At 32.5% G+C, this 20,099-nt stretch overlaps 1 protein-coding gene across 1 annotated transcript in view; it reads right to left on the bottom strand.

Annotated features, from left to right (window-relative positions):
- The window catches only part of Mms22l (MMS22 like, DNA repair protein), a 112,327-nt gene extending 92,429 nt beyond the window's left edge, over positions 1-19,898 (bottom strand). Inside the window, exons 1-9 of the mRNA XM_076859906.1 lie at positions 19,827-19,898; positions 19,052-19,295; positions 17,943-18,068; positions 16,012-16,061; positions 11,219-11,306; positions 10,946-11,123; positions 8,409-8,499; positions 6,537-6,667; positions 2,060-2,173 (exon numbers count right to left, since the gene is read on the bottom strand). Of these exons, the coding sequence (XP_076716021.1) occupies positions 2,060-2,173; positions 6,537-6,667; positions 8,409-8,499; positions 10,946-11,123; positions 11,219-11,306; positions 16,012-16,061; positions 17,943-18,068; positions 19,052-19,215 (942 nt within the window). The 5' untranslated portion in view covers positions 19,216-19,295; positions 19,827-19,898. The remainder of the gene's footprint in view (positions 1-2,059; positions 2,174-6,536; positions 6,668-8,408; positions 8,500-10,945; positions 11,124-11,218; positions 11,307-16,011; positions 16,062-17,942; positions 18,069-19,051; positions 19,296-19,826) is intronic.
- Between the last annotated feature and the right edge of the window lie 201 nt (positions 19,899-20,099).

Below are 20,099 nucleotides of genomic sequence, written 5' to 3'. Positions count from 1 at the left end.
CTTTTCAGAGTTCCCCCACAAAGGTCAAGCTCTATTTTTCTCACACTGATTTGCTTGGTAATACACTCTTTATGAGATGCCCTTTACTTCTTTTCTCAGTTCTCCATTCCCCTAACCAGTTTCCTAGAGCTACTGCCAAATTAACTACTCATATGTGAATTACCTAAATAGAGAAATCCAAATAAAAAATATATTGATTCTCAGTGTTCATATTTTAATCAATAAAAAACTTGTTTTATGTGCGGTTCTGTTTTAAAACACTTACTAATTACTAAATACATTACAGTTTTATAGAAAACTCACGACTTACACCACTAAATTTCAATCCAGCAATTTATTTCTATCCATCAATCCCAACAGTTGCTTATTTGTCTTTCTAATATTTCTTTTGTGCATGACTGATATTTCCTTATTTTCACTATAATGCATGAAAGCCAAAGTTTAAGTTAATGGAATTCAGCAATGGTTTCTAAAGTTATAAGGCAATTTCACAATTCAACTTACCTAAATTACCACCTACATTTAGTATTTGGTCTCAGTATTTCTTACTTTCTACTAGCTCACTGACACACTTAAAATGTTCATTATATCATATCCAGCATGATTTGATTATTTTTAGCAAGAAGTTCAAACTATCTTATTCTCAGGAATGAAAACTGCTAATTTGAGTGTGAAAAGAAAATAGCCTTTAAAAATTTGTGAATCATAGAACTTATTTTAGTTGTACTTAAAAATAAATGACCTCAGACTTTCATTTTTTAAAAAAAATAAGTCTAGTTATCACATAAAATGAAGAGCATATAAATAATTTATGTTACACGATACGTGATTATGCAATTTCTGCTACTTAATGTTTAAAATTAAATACCTTTTGTCTTAAAAACGTAAAAAAAAAGACTCTGGGCAACAGGATAAACATGTCTACATTAGCTATATGTGATTGCCATTTCAAGACTAGACTGTATAAAACAAGAAAAACTCTAAATTACAATATTCTTTTAACAAAGTAAAACAAATTGTAAGAAACAGAAAAAAATGTTAACTATGTCAAAGGAATCAAAAACAAACAAAAAAACTGGCAAATAATCAAAAGCAAAAAGTTGTGGAGACTAACACTTAAATCTCACTGTAGAATGCATAAATCTACTCTGACAAACCAAAGTGGAAGAAAAATTTCCCCCCAAAAAGCAGAAATACATTATATTTACACTTATTTGCTGCTAAAATAACTCAAAATTAAATATAGCAATTGTCAATCTGCAAAAATACAGTTGTTATTAAAATTAGCAGCACCCAACACCAAACTGTATAAAATTGGGAAGCTCAAAAATTCATGAAAAATCAAAAGTACTTTTTCATATATTATCATCCATTTTAAATGTCATTTCACAGTGAATTGTTTTGTGCACTTCTGCCTATAAATATTTTTTCTTTTCCAATAACCTATAATACTTCAATTAAAATAAAGCCCTTCTCTGAAGACCTGACTCAAAATGAAATGAAAGAAAATTTCCTATTTTCCCCTTAATACATCTCTTCCTGAAATAAAATACTATAAAACCAAGTGATAGAAATTTATGTCTTAATTCACCCTATATCCTCCAGTTATAACAAATTTTCTGATTAAAATGTTTTCTGGATTACTAGAAGGTATTGAATAATTTAACATAAAATATTCCTGATATAATAAAAATAGAACTTTAAGAGTCAAATTTTGTATTTCCATATTTTTCTTTCTTTTTTTTTAAATATTTATTTTTTAGGTGTAGTTAGACACAATACCTTTATTTATTTTTATGTCATGCTGAGGATTGAACCCAGGGCCTTGCGCATGCTAGGTAAGTGCTCTACTGCTGAGCCAGCCCTCCACATTTTTCTTTATTATTAATTTGGAGTTAAAAATGAAGTAGTGTTTTTGGTATTCAATCAATGCGCTGTTTGGTGATTGTTTCTATCTTCCTATAAAGAAGGAACTTAGTAAGATTTTCTTAGCTAAAAACACTGAATAAATTCAGCATGAAAGTTAGTAAAAATAACTGAACATCATTTTTCCACTTACTTCTGAAAGAGACCATTTCCTTCTGTGGTCTAGAAGATGAATGAGAAGAATCCATAATTCTTTAATGCATGGACATGGGCAATGATGACTCATTAATGCTTCAGAAGGCCTAACCTGTAGAACAGAACCAAAATGGGTTATTTATAAGAGAGCAACAGAAGTTTAATGTCACCTATGTGTTTCACAAGATTGATTTAGAAATGTATTCTCGGTTAGATAAAATTATTTATGAAAAATACCATTTCATTAATTTTTAAAATAAGTTTCCTTTTTAAAACAAAATTACAGAATAGATTTTAATTTCAACTTAAAAGAAACCTCTGCTTTATGCATCTAGTCCAGAGGTCAACCACCTTTTTCCAAGAAGGGTTAAATAGTAAATATTTTATAACTTTGGTGGAAATACAAGCTCTGTTATGACTCTTCAGCTCTATCTACCATTATAGTACAATAGCAGCCACAGACAACAGGTGAGAGAAATAGGAAGAAGTGTGTTACTAATAAAAACCTAATTTACAAAATAGGTATTAGGCTATATTAAACCTCAAGGTTATTGTTTACTGAGCAAAATATAATTCTTCTACCACTACCAAAAAGAAAAAAAAAATAGGAATAAAGAAAATAAGACTTTCAATGAAAATATTAGAAAATAGATTCACTATAAAGCATGATAAATTTTTATAAGACATAATAAACGTAATTATCAGGTATTTACACAGATTAGTCAATTTCCAAATTATTAAGAATTTCGGTAACAAAATATCTTGAATAAATCTAGTTAATGCAATGTACACTATATTTACAAGTAAATCTAGACTACTGAAATTCATAATGTATTCAGTATTTCACATTAGGTACACACCTCTTACATAAAGCATGGTAACAAGTAATAGCCGTTAAAACATTAGTGGAAGTTCTTAACAAGTGCAATTAAAAAAGAGAAAAAAATAAAAGGCATTCAAATTTTAAAGGAAGAAGTTAAATTATCTGTGCCTGTAGATGACATGCTCCCATATATATAAAAGTTTAAAATTAGAGCAGATAAGTTCAGTAAAGTTGTAGTATACAAAATCAATATACAAAAACACATAGTGTTTCTATAGACTAATAATAGCAAACTATCTGAAAACGAAATCAAAATGATCCCATTCATAATAGCTAGCAAAAAGAAATACTTACGAATAAATTTAACCAAGGAGGTGAACAAATTGTATGATGTGCAACAGATTTAATGAAATCCCTATCAAAATCTCAATCACATTTTTCAGAGAGACAGAACAATCTTAAAATCTGTATGGAACCAGCAAAGAGCACGAATATTCAAAGTGATCTTGAGTAAACAACCAAAACAACAACAAAAACCCTAGAGGCATTAAAATATACTACAAAAAGATATACTAATCAAAATAGTCTGTGCCAGTACACAAAGCAAACAGAGCAATAAAACTGAATAACGTGTTCAGAAATAATTATATTCATTTACAGCCAATGAATTTTGGATAAAGGTACCAGAATATATAACAAATAACTGTTGGGAAAACTGTATATCCACACACAGAAGAATGAAATTAGACCCTCATCTCACATATTCAAAACTCAACTCAAATGAATTAAAGACTTAAATGTAGGACCTAAAACTGTAAGAGAAAACATGAGAAAAGCTCTATGAATTGGACTAAGCAATGATTTCTTAGATACGACCACAAAAGTCCAAGCAACAAAAACAAATATACTTACTAGAAATGAATAATCCGCTCAGGAGATAAAACTGAACAAAGTGATGACAAAACATATGGAACAAGAGAAAATAGATGCAAACTATATATCTGATGAGATGTTAATATCCAAAATAGGTAAGAAACTAGAGAAGTCAAGAAAATAATCAAATGGACAAAGGATCCTTCTAAAAAGAAGACATACAAATGACCAATAGGCATAGGAAAAAATGTTCAACATCACTAATCATCACAGGAATGCATCTTTTTCTTTTTTTCTTTTGCTACTGGGGATTGAACTCAGGGGCACTCAACCACTGAGCCACTTCCCCAGCCCTATTTTGTGTTTTATTTAGAGACAGGGTCTCATTGAGTTGCTTAGTGCCTCACCAATGCTAAGGCTGGATTTGAACTCGCAATCCTCCTGCCTCAGCCTCCCAAATCACTGGGATTACAGGCGCACACCACCATGCCTGGCTCATCTTCCATCTTCTGAAATATAAATTATTATAGTCATGATGGGATACAGTATGGAGGTTTCTACAAAATTTTAAAATTATGTATCCAGCAATCCCAATCTTTGGTAAATATCTAAAGGAAATGAAATCAGTATGTCATAGAAATATATGCACTTCCATGTTCATTGCAGCATTATTCATAATAGCCAAAATAAGTCTTCTACCTGAGTGTTCATAAATGAGTGAATGAACAAAAAAATTTGTGGAATGTATTTATGTATGTGTATACAAATACACACACAAAATGGAATACTATTTGACTCTTTAAAAAAAGGAAATCCTGCTATTGGCAACATCACAGATGAAGTGGAGAACATTATGTTCAGCGAAGAAAGACAAATACCACACATGACCTCACATAAGAAATTTTAAAAAGCTGTACTTTTAGAAGCAATAAGCACAATGATGGTTACAGCAACTGGGAGTGATGAAGGGTTGAAAGGATAAAAGAATACTGAATTAAACCAACACAGTGACTTCAGTGAAAAACAGTGTATCATATTCATGTTTTCACCACAGAAAATATGTATGTGATGTAATGCTAATTACATCCATTTAATCATCCTACAATGTATACATGTTTAAAAATATCATTGTATATGACTGATATTTATAATTTTTTGTCCATTAGAAAACCTAAGTTAATGTTAAAAAATAGTAAATAGCATATTGGTTGATCCACATGATTAATTATAAAGACTAAATTTAAGATATTAATAAAAGCATAAAACAATCTAAAATTTTTAAAACTTACAAATCCTGATTTCTCTAAATCTTGATTTCCTACAAGTAGGTTTTAAGCTCAAAATCCAAAACAAGTCCTGACAATCTACAAATTTCCACTACTTGAAAATGAACATGTCTGAAGCACCTTTAAATCATGATCTTTGTTAAACACTAATTGGTAAGTGCAACATACAATTTGCCCATAATTCTAGACCTTTTATGAAAATCACCAAACAAAAACCTCTCTTTAAATTGTCAAATAACTTTTGCTTTAAGTATCCATTAGCAGTAATATAACAGATTAATAAAGGGCTACCCTTTCATTTGATTAGAACTTCTATTTGAATACAAGTTAAATTTACAGACATTTTTCTAAACATCTTATTTTCATTTATTTATTCTTGACCAGAGGAGGAGAAATATTTAAAAAAATAAAAATAAACTAAAAAATATTAAAAACAATCTAATTAAAAAGTGGGCAATAGATCTTAAGAAGCACTTCTCAAAAAAACCATTCAAAATATGTATTAAAAAATGCTCAATATCACTAATTATCAGGGAAATGCAAATCAAAACAAAAATGAAATAGCAGCTCACCCCAGTAAAAATGGCTATTATAGAAAAGACTGAAGATAATAAGTTCTGGCAAGAATGTGGAGAAAAGGGAACACTTGCATACTGTTGGTGGAAATATATAGTGATTATGAAAACACTGTAAAGGTTTTCAAAAAAATAGAACTACCATATAATCGAGTAATTCCATCCCTTAATATATATCCAAAGGAAATAAAATTAGTATTTTGAAGAGACATCTATACTTCCACTTTGATTGCAGCACAATTAAAAGTCACCAAGAAACTTTGAATGGATAAAGATAATGTGGTACCTATACACAAAGAATACTATTATGCAACAGATAAGAATAAAATCCTGTAATTTGCAACATGAATTAAATAGAAGATCATTATGTTAAGTGAAATAAGTCAGGCATAAAAAGATGTCACTTATATTTGGAATCTACAAAAGTTGATTTCATAGAAGTTGAGAATAAGTAGTTACCAGCAACTGTGAAGAAAAAGTGGAAGGAAGGTGAGGAAATATTGATCCGTGTATACTAAGTTACAGTCAGACAGGAACAAGCTCTGGTGTGCTACTGTACAGTAGGGTAATCATACATAATAATGTCTTGTACATTTAAAAAAGCTGGAAGAAAGGATTTTGAAAGCTTTTACTATAAAATGATAAATGAGGAGACAGATGGTTTAACCTCATTTAAACACACTATATGAAAGTATGGAAACATGTTACTATATTAATATGTACAATTTTCATGTATTTATGTACAGGTTAAAAAATAAATTTCCCTTTTAATTCCCAGATAATAGTAACTAAATATAAAATTAGGAGAATTAATAATCAAACTATTACAGATTAAATTTTTATAGATCAAACCACTTGCAATAAGTACTAACTATTACCATTAAGCACCAAAACAACAAGTACTTCTTAAAGTATTACCTTATCATACCTGTTGATTGACAGGCTTATTAAATCACAAAAAAGATTCTCACAATGTTCTTCAAATAAGCTGACATTGGTTAAATTGTCGCCTGCCAAACTGACAAACTGATGTCCATATATAACTTGTTCTGAAAGATAAAGAAATAAATTATATTTAAAACTACAGATTTTACTAATTTAGAAAAGCAAGAGTGTGTACCCCTTTATATCAGAAATGATGTATACAGCTTGTAAACTCTTTTTTTTGCAAATAGAAGTTACATTTGAGGACAATAACTTTCTTTTATGAGCATTAATAAACATTCACAACAAATATTTTCAGTACTTCTATATAAATTTAATAAGCTTCTTTTATTCCCCCTAAAGTCTATCTTTAAAAAGCATGAAAGCTACATCACTTAAAAACAAGAGAGAAAAATTTCACCTACTTTTCTTTCTTTTTTTGGTACCAGGGATTGAACTCAGGGGCACTTGACTACTGAGCCACATCCCCAGCCCTATTTTGTATTTTATTTAGAGACAGGGTCTCACTGAGTTGCTTAGCGCCTCACTTTTGCTGAGTCTGGCTTTAGACTTGCAATCCTCCTGCCTCAGCCTCCCAAGCCACTGGGATTACAGGTATGCACCACCATGCACAGCTCTCACCCACCTTTCTGATCAATAAAACTTCTAAAACATTATTATTTTAACAAATACTGATAAGCTGACCACATGCAATCATTATGGGCCATAGACCAAACCAAAGTAACAAACAAGCAAAATTTGCACTTATCACAGCAAGTTCACTTCTGTATTGCTTTAATATGTAAAATACAGAGTCCCCATGAGAATAAATTATAAATCTGTGTATACTTTTATATGTTTGTTTATACATGCTCACACATGTACACACACACATATATGTTAAAAAATTTTAAGTCTATTAATAAATTGCAAAGCAGATATTGAGGTTATGCATACCATTATAACATAAATAACAGGTTGTTAACCTAAAATGCAAACCACCAAGATTAAGAAATAAATAGGCAACATATGAAATAAAGAATTATTACTTATATATTAACTTCTACTAAAATAGTAAGAAAATTTTAAAAGATAACAGGTAATTAATAAAACAACTATGAACAGACAATAAAATTATATAAAGGTATTCAACTTCACTAGTAACCAGAAAATTCAAAAAAGAGAATATAACTTTCCATGTATTAGTTAGCCAAAAAAATTAATAATGTCCACTACGGGCAAGAATATGTAGTAAAGTTTCACTCATAGTTAACCTATTAGTTCCGACTTACTATACAACAACAAAAAAGAGCAGCATATATAATATTTAACTGCCAATGTGCCACTCTACTTCTAAGAAATTATTTTATAGATTAATGTGCACATAGATTAAAATACGTGTATGCATACACATGTGTATATGGATGTTCAGTGACATATTATATATAATATAAAATAAATGGAAATAACTTAAATGTTTAAAAAGTAGACAAGGTTCAATAAAGTACAGTAGATCTTTAAATGAATAAGCAGAACTATATGTAGTAACATAAACAGATCTCTATAAAACTGCTAAATCAAAGACCACACTGAAAAGTGATGATACTATCTGTAGTTAAAACAAACACCCAATCTTACCTGTGAATTTATATACATGTACCAATAGATAGTGAATATAGCGAATATGGAAAGACAAATAGACCAACCTATTCCCTGCATTAACTCAGGGAAAACGGATTATAACTTTTATTATTTATTTTGATTACTACTTAACTTTCTAAAATAAAAATCAGACAATACTTATGACTTAAGAAATTAAAGTTCAGATGTCTAAAAAAGAAATAAATCAAAAACCCAAAAACTTACTAAATTTTTCACCCAGCATGTGAAGAATCTCTAAAGCCATCCAATGGATATCTAAGTAGAGATGTAATAAATGCCATGATGGAGGAAAAAGCTGTGAACGACATCATCCAGTACAATTGAAAATTCATAATACTTTACTAAGTACTCTGTAGTATTTCAAAATATTCCGCCATATACACAAGGGTAAAGAACCAGTTAACCTACCACTACTCAAAAACTCAGGGAAAATCTGCATTGTTTATTGGAGTATTCTTTCAGTGAAGATCTTTGAATTGAAAGCAGGATATATTTTCAACCATTGGTTTTAGACCCATTTTGAGGCTGCTCAATAGATTTGTAGAATCTTCTGAGCAACCAATGTCTAATTCTACTAAAGTTGTAAGGCAGTCAAAGAATTTTTAGAAACATTTTCATGACTTTGTTTTGGAATTTAGCTAGCAAATATATTTTTTAATGTAATGAGTACCCAAGAACTTCTATATTTTTTTTGAAAAAAAAAAAGAGCTTCAGACTACCACGTAGACATTATAGTCATCTTTTTTTGAAGAAGTGGAAGATGAAAGAGGTGGAAAAATTTGTCTCTTAATTTATGCATTAAGATTCAAATGCAATTCTATCTGACTCCAAAGCCAGAATTTTTATCCATTGTGCTGCACTGGGTTCTCAATAACCTTCATCTAGTCTACACTGAGCACCACTATAAAGATAAATAGAATGACACAACAAGTTCTAATTAGAACATCAGGTAAAAATGATGCAAAAGCAACTTGTTTTATCATATACACAAACAAAATAAAATGCAAGACTAATAAAACTGTATTGGCACAAAAACTGACAAAAAATAGCAAGAATAAGAAGAAAGAGATAGTTACATATACAATCTCAAGTCATGGGGAAAGCATAGATCATTCAGTAAGATAGGGTTGTTGACTTACCCATTTGAAGAAATTAAAGTAAGATTTCCCACCTCATTACACATTTTTAAAAAATGTATAAACCAAAATATTTCTTAACAACACCATAGATGACACTACAGAATAATCAATAAATACAACTTAAATGATCTACCTGAGAAGTCAGCTTAATTGGTGAAAAAATAAATGGATGAAAATATCTGTAATATATAACATCCAATAAATAATATCTCACATATTAAGTTTATAAAAAAAATAAAAGACAGATGCTCAATTAGAAATGCTACCTAAAATAAGACTATTCACATGCAAGATTGATAAAAAATATTAAATATAAAGTCTTAAAAGATGTTTTTTATTTTCTAAGATTTCTGGTTGTTCCAGAAGAACAGTATTTCAGTGTGTGATTTGTTTATTTGTTGAAGACTTTAAGGTCCCATGGTTTAAAAATTCAGTCTTCTGAGCTTCAAACAACCTGTTTTCAAATCTGCCTAATTAAAAAGTCTATGAAAGGCAAAATCTAGTATGAGGACCCTTGTGCACAAACATCTATTTCTGCTGCTTGATAAATTATTCATTTTTATTTTCTTAACATTTGATGGATATCCAAGAAATAATAACCAGTGCAATTTATAGAAGGCAACAAAAACTTGGGGGGGGGGGGAATAGTCCTCCTTCCACAATTTACCCATGGCTTATTAAATGACATAACTAAAAGCAATTATTTACTTGTTTTCTATGGATTAGACATTTTAACCTATGAATTCAGTTGGAACTCTATTTCCTTCATTATTAAATAAACTAATCTCTGATTTAAAAAAAAAAAAGTGTGAACTCTTTGGAGTTTTGGTATGATTTCACATAAATACATAAAAAATTGTATCTTACATTTTGTATCTTACATTAGACATATTTTCTGAAAAATAAAAAATTACTCAAATTGATGAAGTAAAATATAACAGAAGGAGTTCAGAGTTCAGGGAATCTCAATGTAAACTCATTATAACTTATCATTTATAACCAGTTCCATTTTCATATGGTGAATTTTTTATTAACTATAAACTAGACTAATTTGATTTTTAATTTTTTAAAAGCAACCTTCAGAGAGAATAATTATCACAGGTAGGGAAATAAGAACACAATTAAAATTATCTCAATAATATTCCAAAGAGGTCTAAAAAGTCAGAATATTTAAAATGATGTGGTTTTGAAAGTGTACTTTTTTAGGAGATGTTTAATCATACTACAATATAAGCAGGAGTTTTCACAAATCCTTATCAATGAGGAAGATAAAACAAATTTTAGAGACAGAGATTCTTTTTGCAACTTTTTCTATATTGTCATGAAAAGGAAAAACAATAATTATTTTTAAGCCCTTCATGCATATTAATTTATTTGAATTTTCCAATAATTTTAGAAAATTATACAACTTATATAGGTAGAGAAACTGAAGCAAAGACATTAATTGCTTTGAACTAATTAATAAAGAGGGGACCAGGATCTAATCTCATGCAGTGTTTGTACCAGGGTTGTAACACTGACTGATTTTTCCCATTCTGGAATAAATATTCCCTGTGAGGAAAAAAGTCTGAGAATTTAAAATTTAAATGAAACAAATCAAACCTTAGTCTGGTTTTGATTTAAATATGCTCCCAGATGAATACTGGGAAGTTCAGATAGGTGTCCAATATATAAAAGTAATCCACGAAGTTCATCAACCAACACTGAGGGAAGCTGAGCCTCCAAAGTCTCATAAGGATGGACTGGAACGTAAGACTCAGCATCCTGTATTTTCAGGCATCTAAAAAGTAATTGGATACAATAAATAACTACTGTCTGGATAAATATACCCATAAAAACTAATGCATTAATCAAAATACTCATCTGTCATCCTACCTGAAGATGAAAACTTTAACATAATGGAGAAATATGACACACTGCTTCCTGATATTATCTGCTTTGCAATGTAGGGTTGATATCTTCCCTGAAACAAAAATGAACAATGTTAACTATAGCTTAAACAATTACCAGTGAGCAGTGAAGAAAAATTTTACAGGCTACACCAACAGTAATTTGGTCTAGTAACTTTTTCTTTTTTTTTTTATTAATTGCGCATGACAATACAATGGTCTTGACATATCATACATTTGAATCAAATGGGGTATAATTTCTCATTTTTCCAAGTGAACAAGTTGCAGAATCACATTAGTTATACAGACACGTATATACATATAGCAATACTAGTGTTTATTTTAATTTGCTGCTCTTCCTATCCCCCCTTACCCTCCTCCCATCACTTCTCTCTACCCAATCTAATGTGACACATTTCTTTTTTTTTCCCCCCTCACATCATCATACATGTATTTTGTATAACAATGATGGTTTTCTTCCATCTCCCATGCAATTCCCCTTCTCCCTCCCAGTAACTTTTTCTGCCGATTCCTGTGATTCTTGCACACCCCCACCTCATGCCTCCACAACTGCTCTTAAAAAGGTCAACAACTGTGTTGCCTGATCTAATGGATATTACCTGTCCTTAGGAACTTGCCTTTGAAGTTGCACTGGCTTTACTGAGCCTACATACTGCCAGTCTTCTTTCTTTCTTGTGTGTTCTTTTTCCTAACTCTTCTTTACTGATTGATCTTTCTTTCTCAATGCTACCACTAATATGAGGTCTCCTCAGGATTCAGTACTAATTCCCCTCCTCTCTTTACATCTCTTCCTACCTATAAGATCTTATCTGTTCCTTTATCAATAAATGATATTGATTCCAAAAGTCTTATCTATATCACACACTTTTCCTTTATACTTCAGACCTTGAATGCTAAATTGCCTAACATTTATACATAGACATTACTGTCTGACAGCATGCCCTTACATTGCAAATAATATACTTTTTGATGGCTTCCAAAATCAGTTCATGCTATGTACATTTTTTTCTCTTCCATTAAATGATACCACCAGTAGCCTATATCATTTTTAATTCTTTCATTTCCTTTAACCTCAGACCAATCCATCAGCCCTATTTAGTTTACAACACAATACACCTTCAAACTGTCCATTTTCCCTATAATCCATTTACCTTAATCCACTACAAAAGGACTCCTAACAAGTCTTCCCACATCCTTCTTTGCCTCCCTTTAATCCAAATACAAAATTAATATATTATTTTTGGTTACTCCATTAAAACCACCAAAAGCTATCAACTATACTTAGAATGAAATTAAAACCAATGATTTATAAGGCCCCAAATGACCTTTAAATAGTTCCTTTCTTTCTCCCAACCTTGACCCATGCTCTTTCCCTCAATTACCTTAACCTTTATATCAGTAAGAATTATCTAGGTAATTACTACATGTAAAACACTGATTACCACTATAATAAGTAAGAAACAATCACTAAACAAAATAAGAGAAAATGTGATGAGAATTATAGACAACAAATTAAACATAGAACAAAATTTCTAAGTTTGAGTTCAAATAAAAAAAAAACAAAACATGCCCACTACTTTGGCAAAACTAATAGGACAATAAGTATAAAGTTGTTGTGTAAATACTTACATATTAATCAGCACTTAGGTGAATCACCAATTTACCAATAAAAGTCATATCCTCACCATACTTTGAAGACAGTTTGTTCCCTCCAAAATGCATGGTGGTGTTGGGAGGTAGGGGTCTTTAAGAGGTGATTAGATCATTAAGAGGAATGAATGCTATCTCACAGAGAGTGTTCTCATTGTTGGAGAACTGGATTAATTACTAGGACAGTGGGCTGCTACATAGCAAAGCCACTCCTCACGTTTTGCCTCTTTTAAATGTGCCCATGATACCATCTACTTTGTTAGGATGCTGCATGAGGCCCTTACCAAATGCAGCTGCCAGATCTTGAACTTTCCAGCTTTTACAATCATACCTAAAAAAACCTCTTTCTTGAATTATTTAGTCTGCAGTACTCAGTTATAGCTACAGAAAGGGGACTAAGACATTCCTCATTTTCACAATTCTCAGCTTCTAAAAGCAGTACCGCCTAACAATAATTGCTGTGAACTTTTACATCCATGCAAGATGGAGTAATAGGATTATTTATCCATCTCCCACTATGAACTTAAAATATAACCATAAAAATAACATAAAATAAGTTTTCAGGCATTGCACATAAGACAATACAAAATCGCTATCTCAGAAAGAAGGTGAAATCCATGAGTGCATTGGCTTCTCATCTAAAGAGTTTCCAGGGTGTGGGACAGGGGAGACAGCCCAGAGAGAGCCCACTTGTTGCACTATCGAGATATGAGATCTGAGTTAAGAAAAATCTAAATTTACAGGGAAAAAGTACCAAGGGAGAAAGAAGCCTATTTAAACACCTTTAAAAAATGCAGCAAGGGTCTCCCTTGGTTCTTTGATTAAGTACTAATCTGTTCAAAGATGACAAAAAATGACCGAAGGCCACAGAAAAACACCAGAAAACATTTCCCTATAAAGCTTACACAAGTGAACAGATCAAGTTCCCACCAGCAAGAAGTAAAAAATAAAAGACCTCTTAAAATACCAGTCACCAGAAAGAATACTGAGTAGATTCACTAGGTTAATTTACTATGCTACATTAGCATTCACCTCAAGGAGGATTTTCTTTTGCTTTTGTAGTACTGATGATTGAAGAACCCAGGGCCTTGCTACCACTGAACTACATCCCGGTCCTTTCATCCTTTTTTTTTTTTTTTTTTTTTTTTTGATACAGGGCATTGCTAAATTGACCGTGCTGGCCTAATACTTGGAATCTTTTCACCTCAACCTCCAGAGAACTTGGGATTATAAGCATACACCATGACATCTAGCTTAAAGGAGGCTTTTTAAAAGCTCTAATGAAACTTAAAACAAACTTCAAAAAGAGTCAGTGGATTACAAGTATTCAATAGCAAGCTAGAACAAATTTGACAGAGGAATGTAAGAAAATATAAAAAGTAGCAATTTAATATCCATAATGTACATTATACAATAAAACAGTATTAAACAGATATTCCAAGCAGAAAATAGTGTCACAGAACCAGGAGAAAAACCAATCAATACAAACAGATCCAGAAATGAAAGTGATGAAAGAATCAGCAGTCAACTAACTTACAAAGTGATTACACACATAATCCACATATGCAAGAAGGATGGAAAAAAAATTTAAGGACAGAAATCAAAGATATTGAAAAAAATCTAAATGGAATGTCTAGAGATAAAAAAAATTAAATTTGAGATAATCAAGAGAACACGTGCTACCTTAACTAGAAAGCAACCCTGGAAAGGTAAGGAAGAGGGCAGCATTATAGGCACTGGCAGGAAGGATTCCCACATAAAAGTTGGGAAGAATTGAGGGCCAAGGCTAGCTGCACAAATTTATTATCAATGTTGTGACACACTGCTTGGCAACCACTGGATCTATGGATTATCTCTAATACTGCTAGCCTGTCCAAAAAGTCCGTCATTAAGAACTTTTTTTCATCAAGAAAAAGAACCAAAGTGTCAGCATGAAAAATAACCACTTAAACAAAGATAGTCATAAGCCAGTATCTGCAGGGATTATTGCCAGTACCCACTGTGAATACCAAAATTTGCAGATGCTTAAATCTTTGATATAAAATAGTGTAGTAATCTGCCCTCCCCCCCCCCCAAAGATGTGGAACCCACAGACACAAAGGGCTGTCTGTAGTGGTTTTAGGTTATTAAGTATATAGTATAATAATCTTAGGTAATAAACACCTTCCCTAAATCCAATTCATTTTAGATAGTAAAAGTATTATTTTTGCTCTTTTCACTAAAATCCTTTGATTTGCAGATCCCTTGATGTTTTGAAGTCAAATTTACATGATTCATCATAGTTTTTAAAACACATTGTGATTTCATCCCTTTTAAATTTTTCACTCTCACATAAACTCTGATGTAAACACACAAAATATTATTCATTCCATGCTCCCTAAAACTTTATGCTTTCATATGTTCCATTTTCCTTGCTTTGATAAGCAAATAAACCTCTCTTTGACTAAAAGCATATTCTGGTCATCTTTGGTAGCTGAGCATCACTAATGATAGACACTGGGCTAAGGTCTTACATGTGTTAAGGGATTTAATCATAACAATATCTCACTGTGGTAAGAACTATTACTTGGTGTGAGATCTGCAATTAGCTAAGTTCAGAGCCAGGCTGATCACAAAGTCACAACTTAGAATTCTACAATGCACTAAAAATGTTGGAAAGGAAAAGCAGCTAGCCTGTAATAAAACAATATTAACCTTCAATTTCCTTTAGTACCTTAACTATACCAAGCCCCCTTAAGTCAGTAATCCATTAAATGCCAAAAGAAAAAAAAAAGCAGAAAGCAGAATTTTGTTACTTTTAATTTCTTGTTTAGTGCTCCATCCTACTCAACACCTCCAAAACAAGTAGTAATTCACTTCAGAGAAGTTTAGCTTCCTTAAATCAGTTTTACATTTAAGACCTACACATTTGAAAAAAAAATGCTATAAACCTTCATTACAAAATGTAAATGTCATATTTTTTTCTGAATTCTGCATTCACTATATTATGAATTTCTAACCCAACACATCCCTCATATTATGATATCCCAATTACATTCTTACAGACCCATGTGCAATTCATGCAATGGAGCCACATTCCTTTTTGCCACTAAATGCACTTTAACTTACCAAAATCACAGCTGACCTGTAATAAGGTTTCCAAGTTGTATAGCTGTTGCCTAATTTAAAAATGGTAAAGAGAGACTTAATTTTAATATAGCTTAAAGCATATTTAACAACTACACAGATAATGTTTCCATGCCTATTAAATAGCTTTAATACAATTTAGTTATGGATGATGTTTAACATTTTGTGAGTGTTTATTAAAAGTCAGATTTAGATAGCAAAATTTTTTAAAGAACAGAAAACACACCTTTGACCTGCCAAAAATTAAAAGATGCACAGATCTCAGAAATCTCAGAAAGGTGTATTAAAAGGTACATGGATCTCAGAAATTATTTCAAGTATCTCAGCTCTCAATCAATGAAATACAGTTAATATTTTTAGAAAGTTTGATACATAAAACATTCTAGATCAACAGTTTTATAAGAAAATGTTACATTGTATTATATAGTAGTTTGAAAAATGCAGTAGTTTGAAAAAAGTAGTTTGAATTATGCAGACTGAAGTTATCATGGAAAGCCATATTCGTTTCCCTCTGATTTCTTGATATTCACCTTTTCTTGCTATTCTTCCTACTTGCCTTCAGTCTCTTTAAATATTAGCCCATATTCAAAACTTATGTCGGGATTACAAAGATTCATTCAGCCTATTCTCTCAATAAAACACACAACATGGCACAGATACAATGTCTCTTTAGAAGGTCTTATGGAATAAGAGTGGAATTCAGGACCTCTTCATTTTCATTTAAATGTACCATATATACATTTTTTTTTTTTAAGAGAGAGAGAGAGAGAGAGAGAGAATTTTTTAATATTTATTTTTTAGTTTTCAGCGGACACAACATCTTTGTTTGTATGTGGTGCCGAGGATCGAACTTGGGCGGCACGCATGCCAGGCAAGTGCGCTACCGCTTGAGCCACATCCCCAGCCCCCATATATACATTTTTAATGTGTTTTTAGATACTTTGCCCTAAAGTTGAGCAATAAGCACAACTGCTTTGATTTAAAATAATCTTAAAATCTAAGAACAGACTGTGTTATATGTAATGAACAACTAATTTAATCCTGCTAATTGTACTAATGATATATAGTTTTTAAAAAAAAAAAACCCAGCCAGGCACAGTGGTATACACCTGTTAATTCCAACTACTTGGAGGCTGAGGCAGGAGGAACCCTTGAGGCTTGACTATGAAACAACCATAGTTTTAAGAAACACATTATGAAGTATTTTAGGATGAAATGGCATGATACCTAAAACTTATTTATAAATACTGAATAAAAGAACAGGGGATAAGACAGAAAAAAATGTGATAAAATCTTGATGCTTATTGTAATGAGAGTACATGGGAGTTGATAATACTATTCTATTTTTGTGTATATTTGAAACTTTTCATTAAAGTATTTTTTAAAAAATCTTGCCTAAATAGAGAATTAATTATATTCTTACTATGCTGTTTCAAAGACATATTTGGAAAGTCTGAGTTTATTCTCAAAAGTTCATTGAAAGACTTTGGCTATTAAGTAATAAAGGATTTTAATTTTTCTTCCAAAATTTACAGTATGGTTCAAAGCTTAACTATTTGTTTTCTACAAAGATGTCAACTACAAACAAAGATTCTGAAAAATCAATAAAAAGCAACCATTAAAACTATTACTCCAGGGCTGGGGCTGTGGCTCAGTGGTAGCACACTCGCCTGGCATGTGTAAGGCACTGGGTTCAATTCTCAGCACCACATATAAATAAATAAAATAAAGGTCTATCAGCATTACTGCTTAACTACTGTTATTAGTAAGAAAATAAAGTGAGCAACAAGCACAATTCCACTGATGTTTTTGTAATCAGTACAGAAATCACCCAGCAATGTAACTCACAAAACTGATCACCATCTACACGCATAGGGAGTTAAACACACACACACACACACACACACACACACCTGAATAAATTAAAAAGATCTCTAGATGAATTCACTAAGGCTGTTTCGGTAACCCACTGAATGCCAAATATTTCCACTGTATCCTCTTCAAAATTTGTTGGTAAAGGATCGAGATTCAAAATTAATCTGAAATATATAAAAAAAAAAAAAGCCTGATTTAATCTCATCAATGCTAAATGTCATAATATAGCATGTCCTTTTTCACATTATTTGAATTCATATTATTTATGACATGTAATAAGTCAGGAAATGCACTGGCACCTTACATATCTGGATTACTATGGCCAGACTGTACTAAAATTTCATTCTTGCATGGTGATAAAATTTAAAACCACAGCTAAAGATCTAAAAGGATTCAAGGGCACACACTCTTGCCTGACTTTACTAGTGATTTTCAGTTGTAATATTTCATTCCTTGGGGCAACATTTAACTTTTTAAAACAGTCAAAAGTTATTATGTTTATGTCTAGGGAATAGCATAATCCAAGTTGGGGAATCTCTTTTAAGGTCTCCAACAAGGTATAAATATAAAATCAACAAAAATTATTTCCTTGATGACTGAAATTCCCTCAGTAGGTACTGCCAAAATATTTCAAGAATGTAGTTTTACTGTAATATGAATATACCTGATCAGTGCAAAAATAAGTCCATGACTTCCATAGGTATAGATAGGATTTGAAGTAACTGTGGCAACAGAAATGTGTATGTCTTGCTTAAAAATTATCAAAAAAGCTGGACTATTATAGTCACTAAAAGGAAATACCATTTTAAAAGGCCCTAGTGTTTTATAATTCACTTTGATTAAAAGATAAATTAGTGCCCAGTTCGCCACCCCACAGGGGAGGTAGCAGTAAGGTAAAAGAACATCAGTTTCCAAGGAACTCCTCTTTAATACTCAAAATACTTTTAGGTGTGCTCTAACCAGGAAGCCAACAACAGAACTAATCAATTTGCATCCTTATTGATACAATAAGCCTATTTACAAAACATGATTGGGCAAATGCCAAAATTTATAATAAACTGAAATGAAAACATTCCTAACAAACTGATGAATAATCAGATAAGGGATAAACAGTCTCTTACCTTTTTTTTTTTTTTTTTTAACCTACCGTTTAAGGGCTCCACTAGCAAGATAGGATTCTCCAGAAAAATTTTGTCCTAGTCCTAGGTTGTCATAAGCACAGGAAAAGGAAGGGGGTTTGCACCATTCTGTCCCCAGTTCCAACTCTAAACTGTCAGTAAGGAATGTCGACGCAACATAACAATCATCCATTATTTACTTCATGTCCTGAAATGTTGTGTTTCCTTATGATTACCATTAAGGCTCCAAAGAGAAGTTGTAAAAAAAGATTCCTGAAAGTGAAACGAGCAGAAAGATTAAGAGTTACCTTAGAAAGTTCCTAAAACACTCCATAGCACAAAGGAAAAAAAAAAAATTTTTACCCTCCCCAGGTTCCTACCCCGCCATGTCAACCCAGAAACCCAGATCAAGGCTGTCAGATCAACGCTCCCCGGACTGGCTGTGTGGCACCGATGTAAACTCTGCCTTCCTTGTCGGATTCTGCCGGCTGGGACAGGGAAATGTTTGCAGAACGGATCCAGCTTCAGCTCTGAGCCCGCCTCGAACTGCGTGCGCCCTCTCCTAACTTGCTAAACCTCACTCCGCCAGTATCCAGGTGGCAGGGTGGAGAAAGCTCCCTTGCAGGCTGGGGCAAATTACACTGGGCAACTACTCCCGGGCACCACTCCTTCCAACGCGTGTAGAAGACACACACCAGCAGCACTCAAGCAGTGGGTGAGCGGAGCCGGCGTCCGGAGCATCAGGCTGCAACAAGGCCCCGACGACTCCCCTTCCCCCACGGTGCCCGTCGTACCTGACCTTACCTGCAGTCCCGGAGATCTGCTCCCCAAGATCACCTCTACCGCCCCGGAGATCATGGGATCTAAACCGGAAACGGGCAAAATTCCCGCCAAGGTGCGCCCGCGCTCTGGAAGGGCGGGGCCACGGCGTGCCCCGCCCCCGGCTCCCAGTCCTCTCGCGATGTCTTCACAGAAACTCCTCGCTCTCGGCGAGCTCTCGCGAGATATAAGGATACGCTGCGCGTTTACACCTTTTCTTTCTTCTGTACCTGTAATTGGGACTTCAGCTGGAAGGCG

The sequence above is a fragment of the Callospermophilus lateralis genome, chromosome 6 (assembly GCF_048772815.1).
Source record: "Callospermophilus lateralis isolate mCalLat2 chromosome 6, mCalLat2.hap1, whole genome shotgun sequence".
NCBI classification, from domain to species: Eukaryota; Metazoa; Chordata; class Mammalia; order Rodentia; family Sciuridae; genus Callospermophilus; species Callospermophilus lateralis.
Note: the sequence above shows the minus strand (reverse complement) of the source record. Positions and strands in the feature narration are given on the sequence as shown.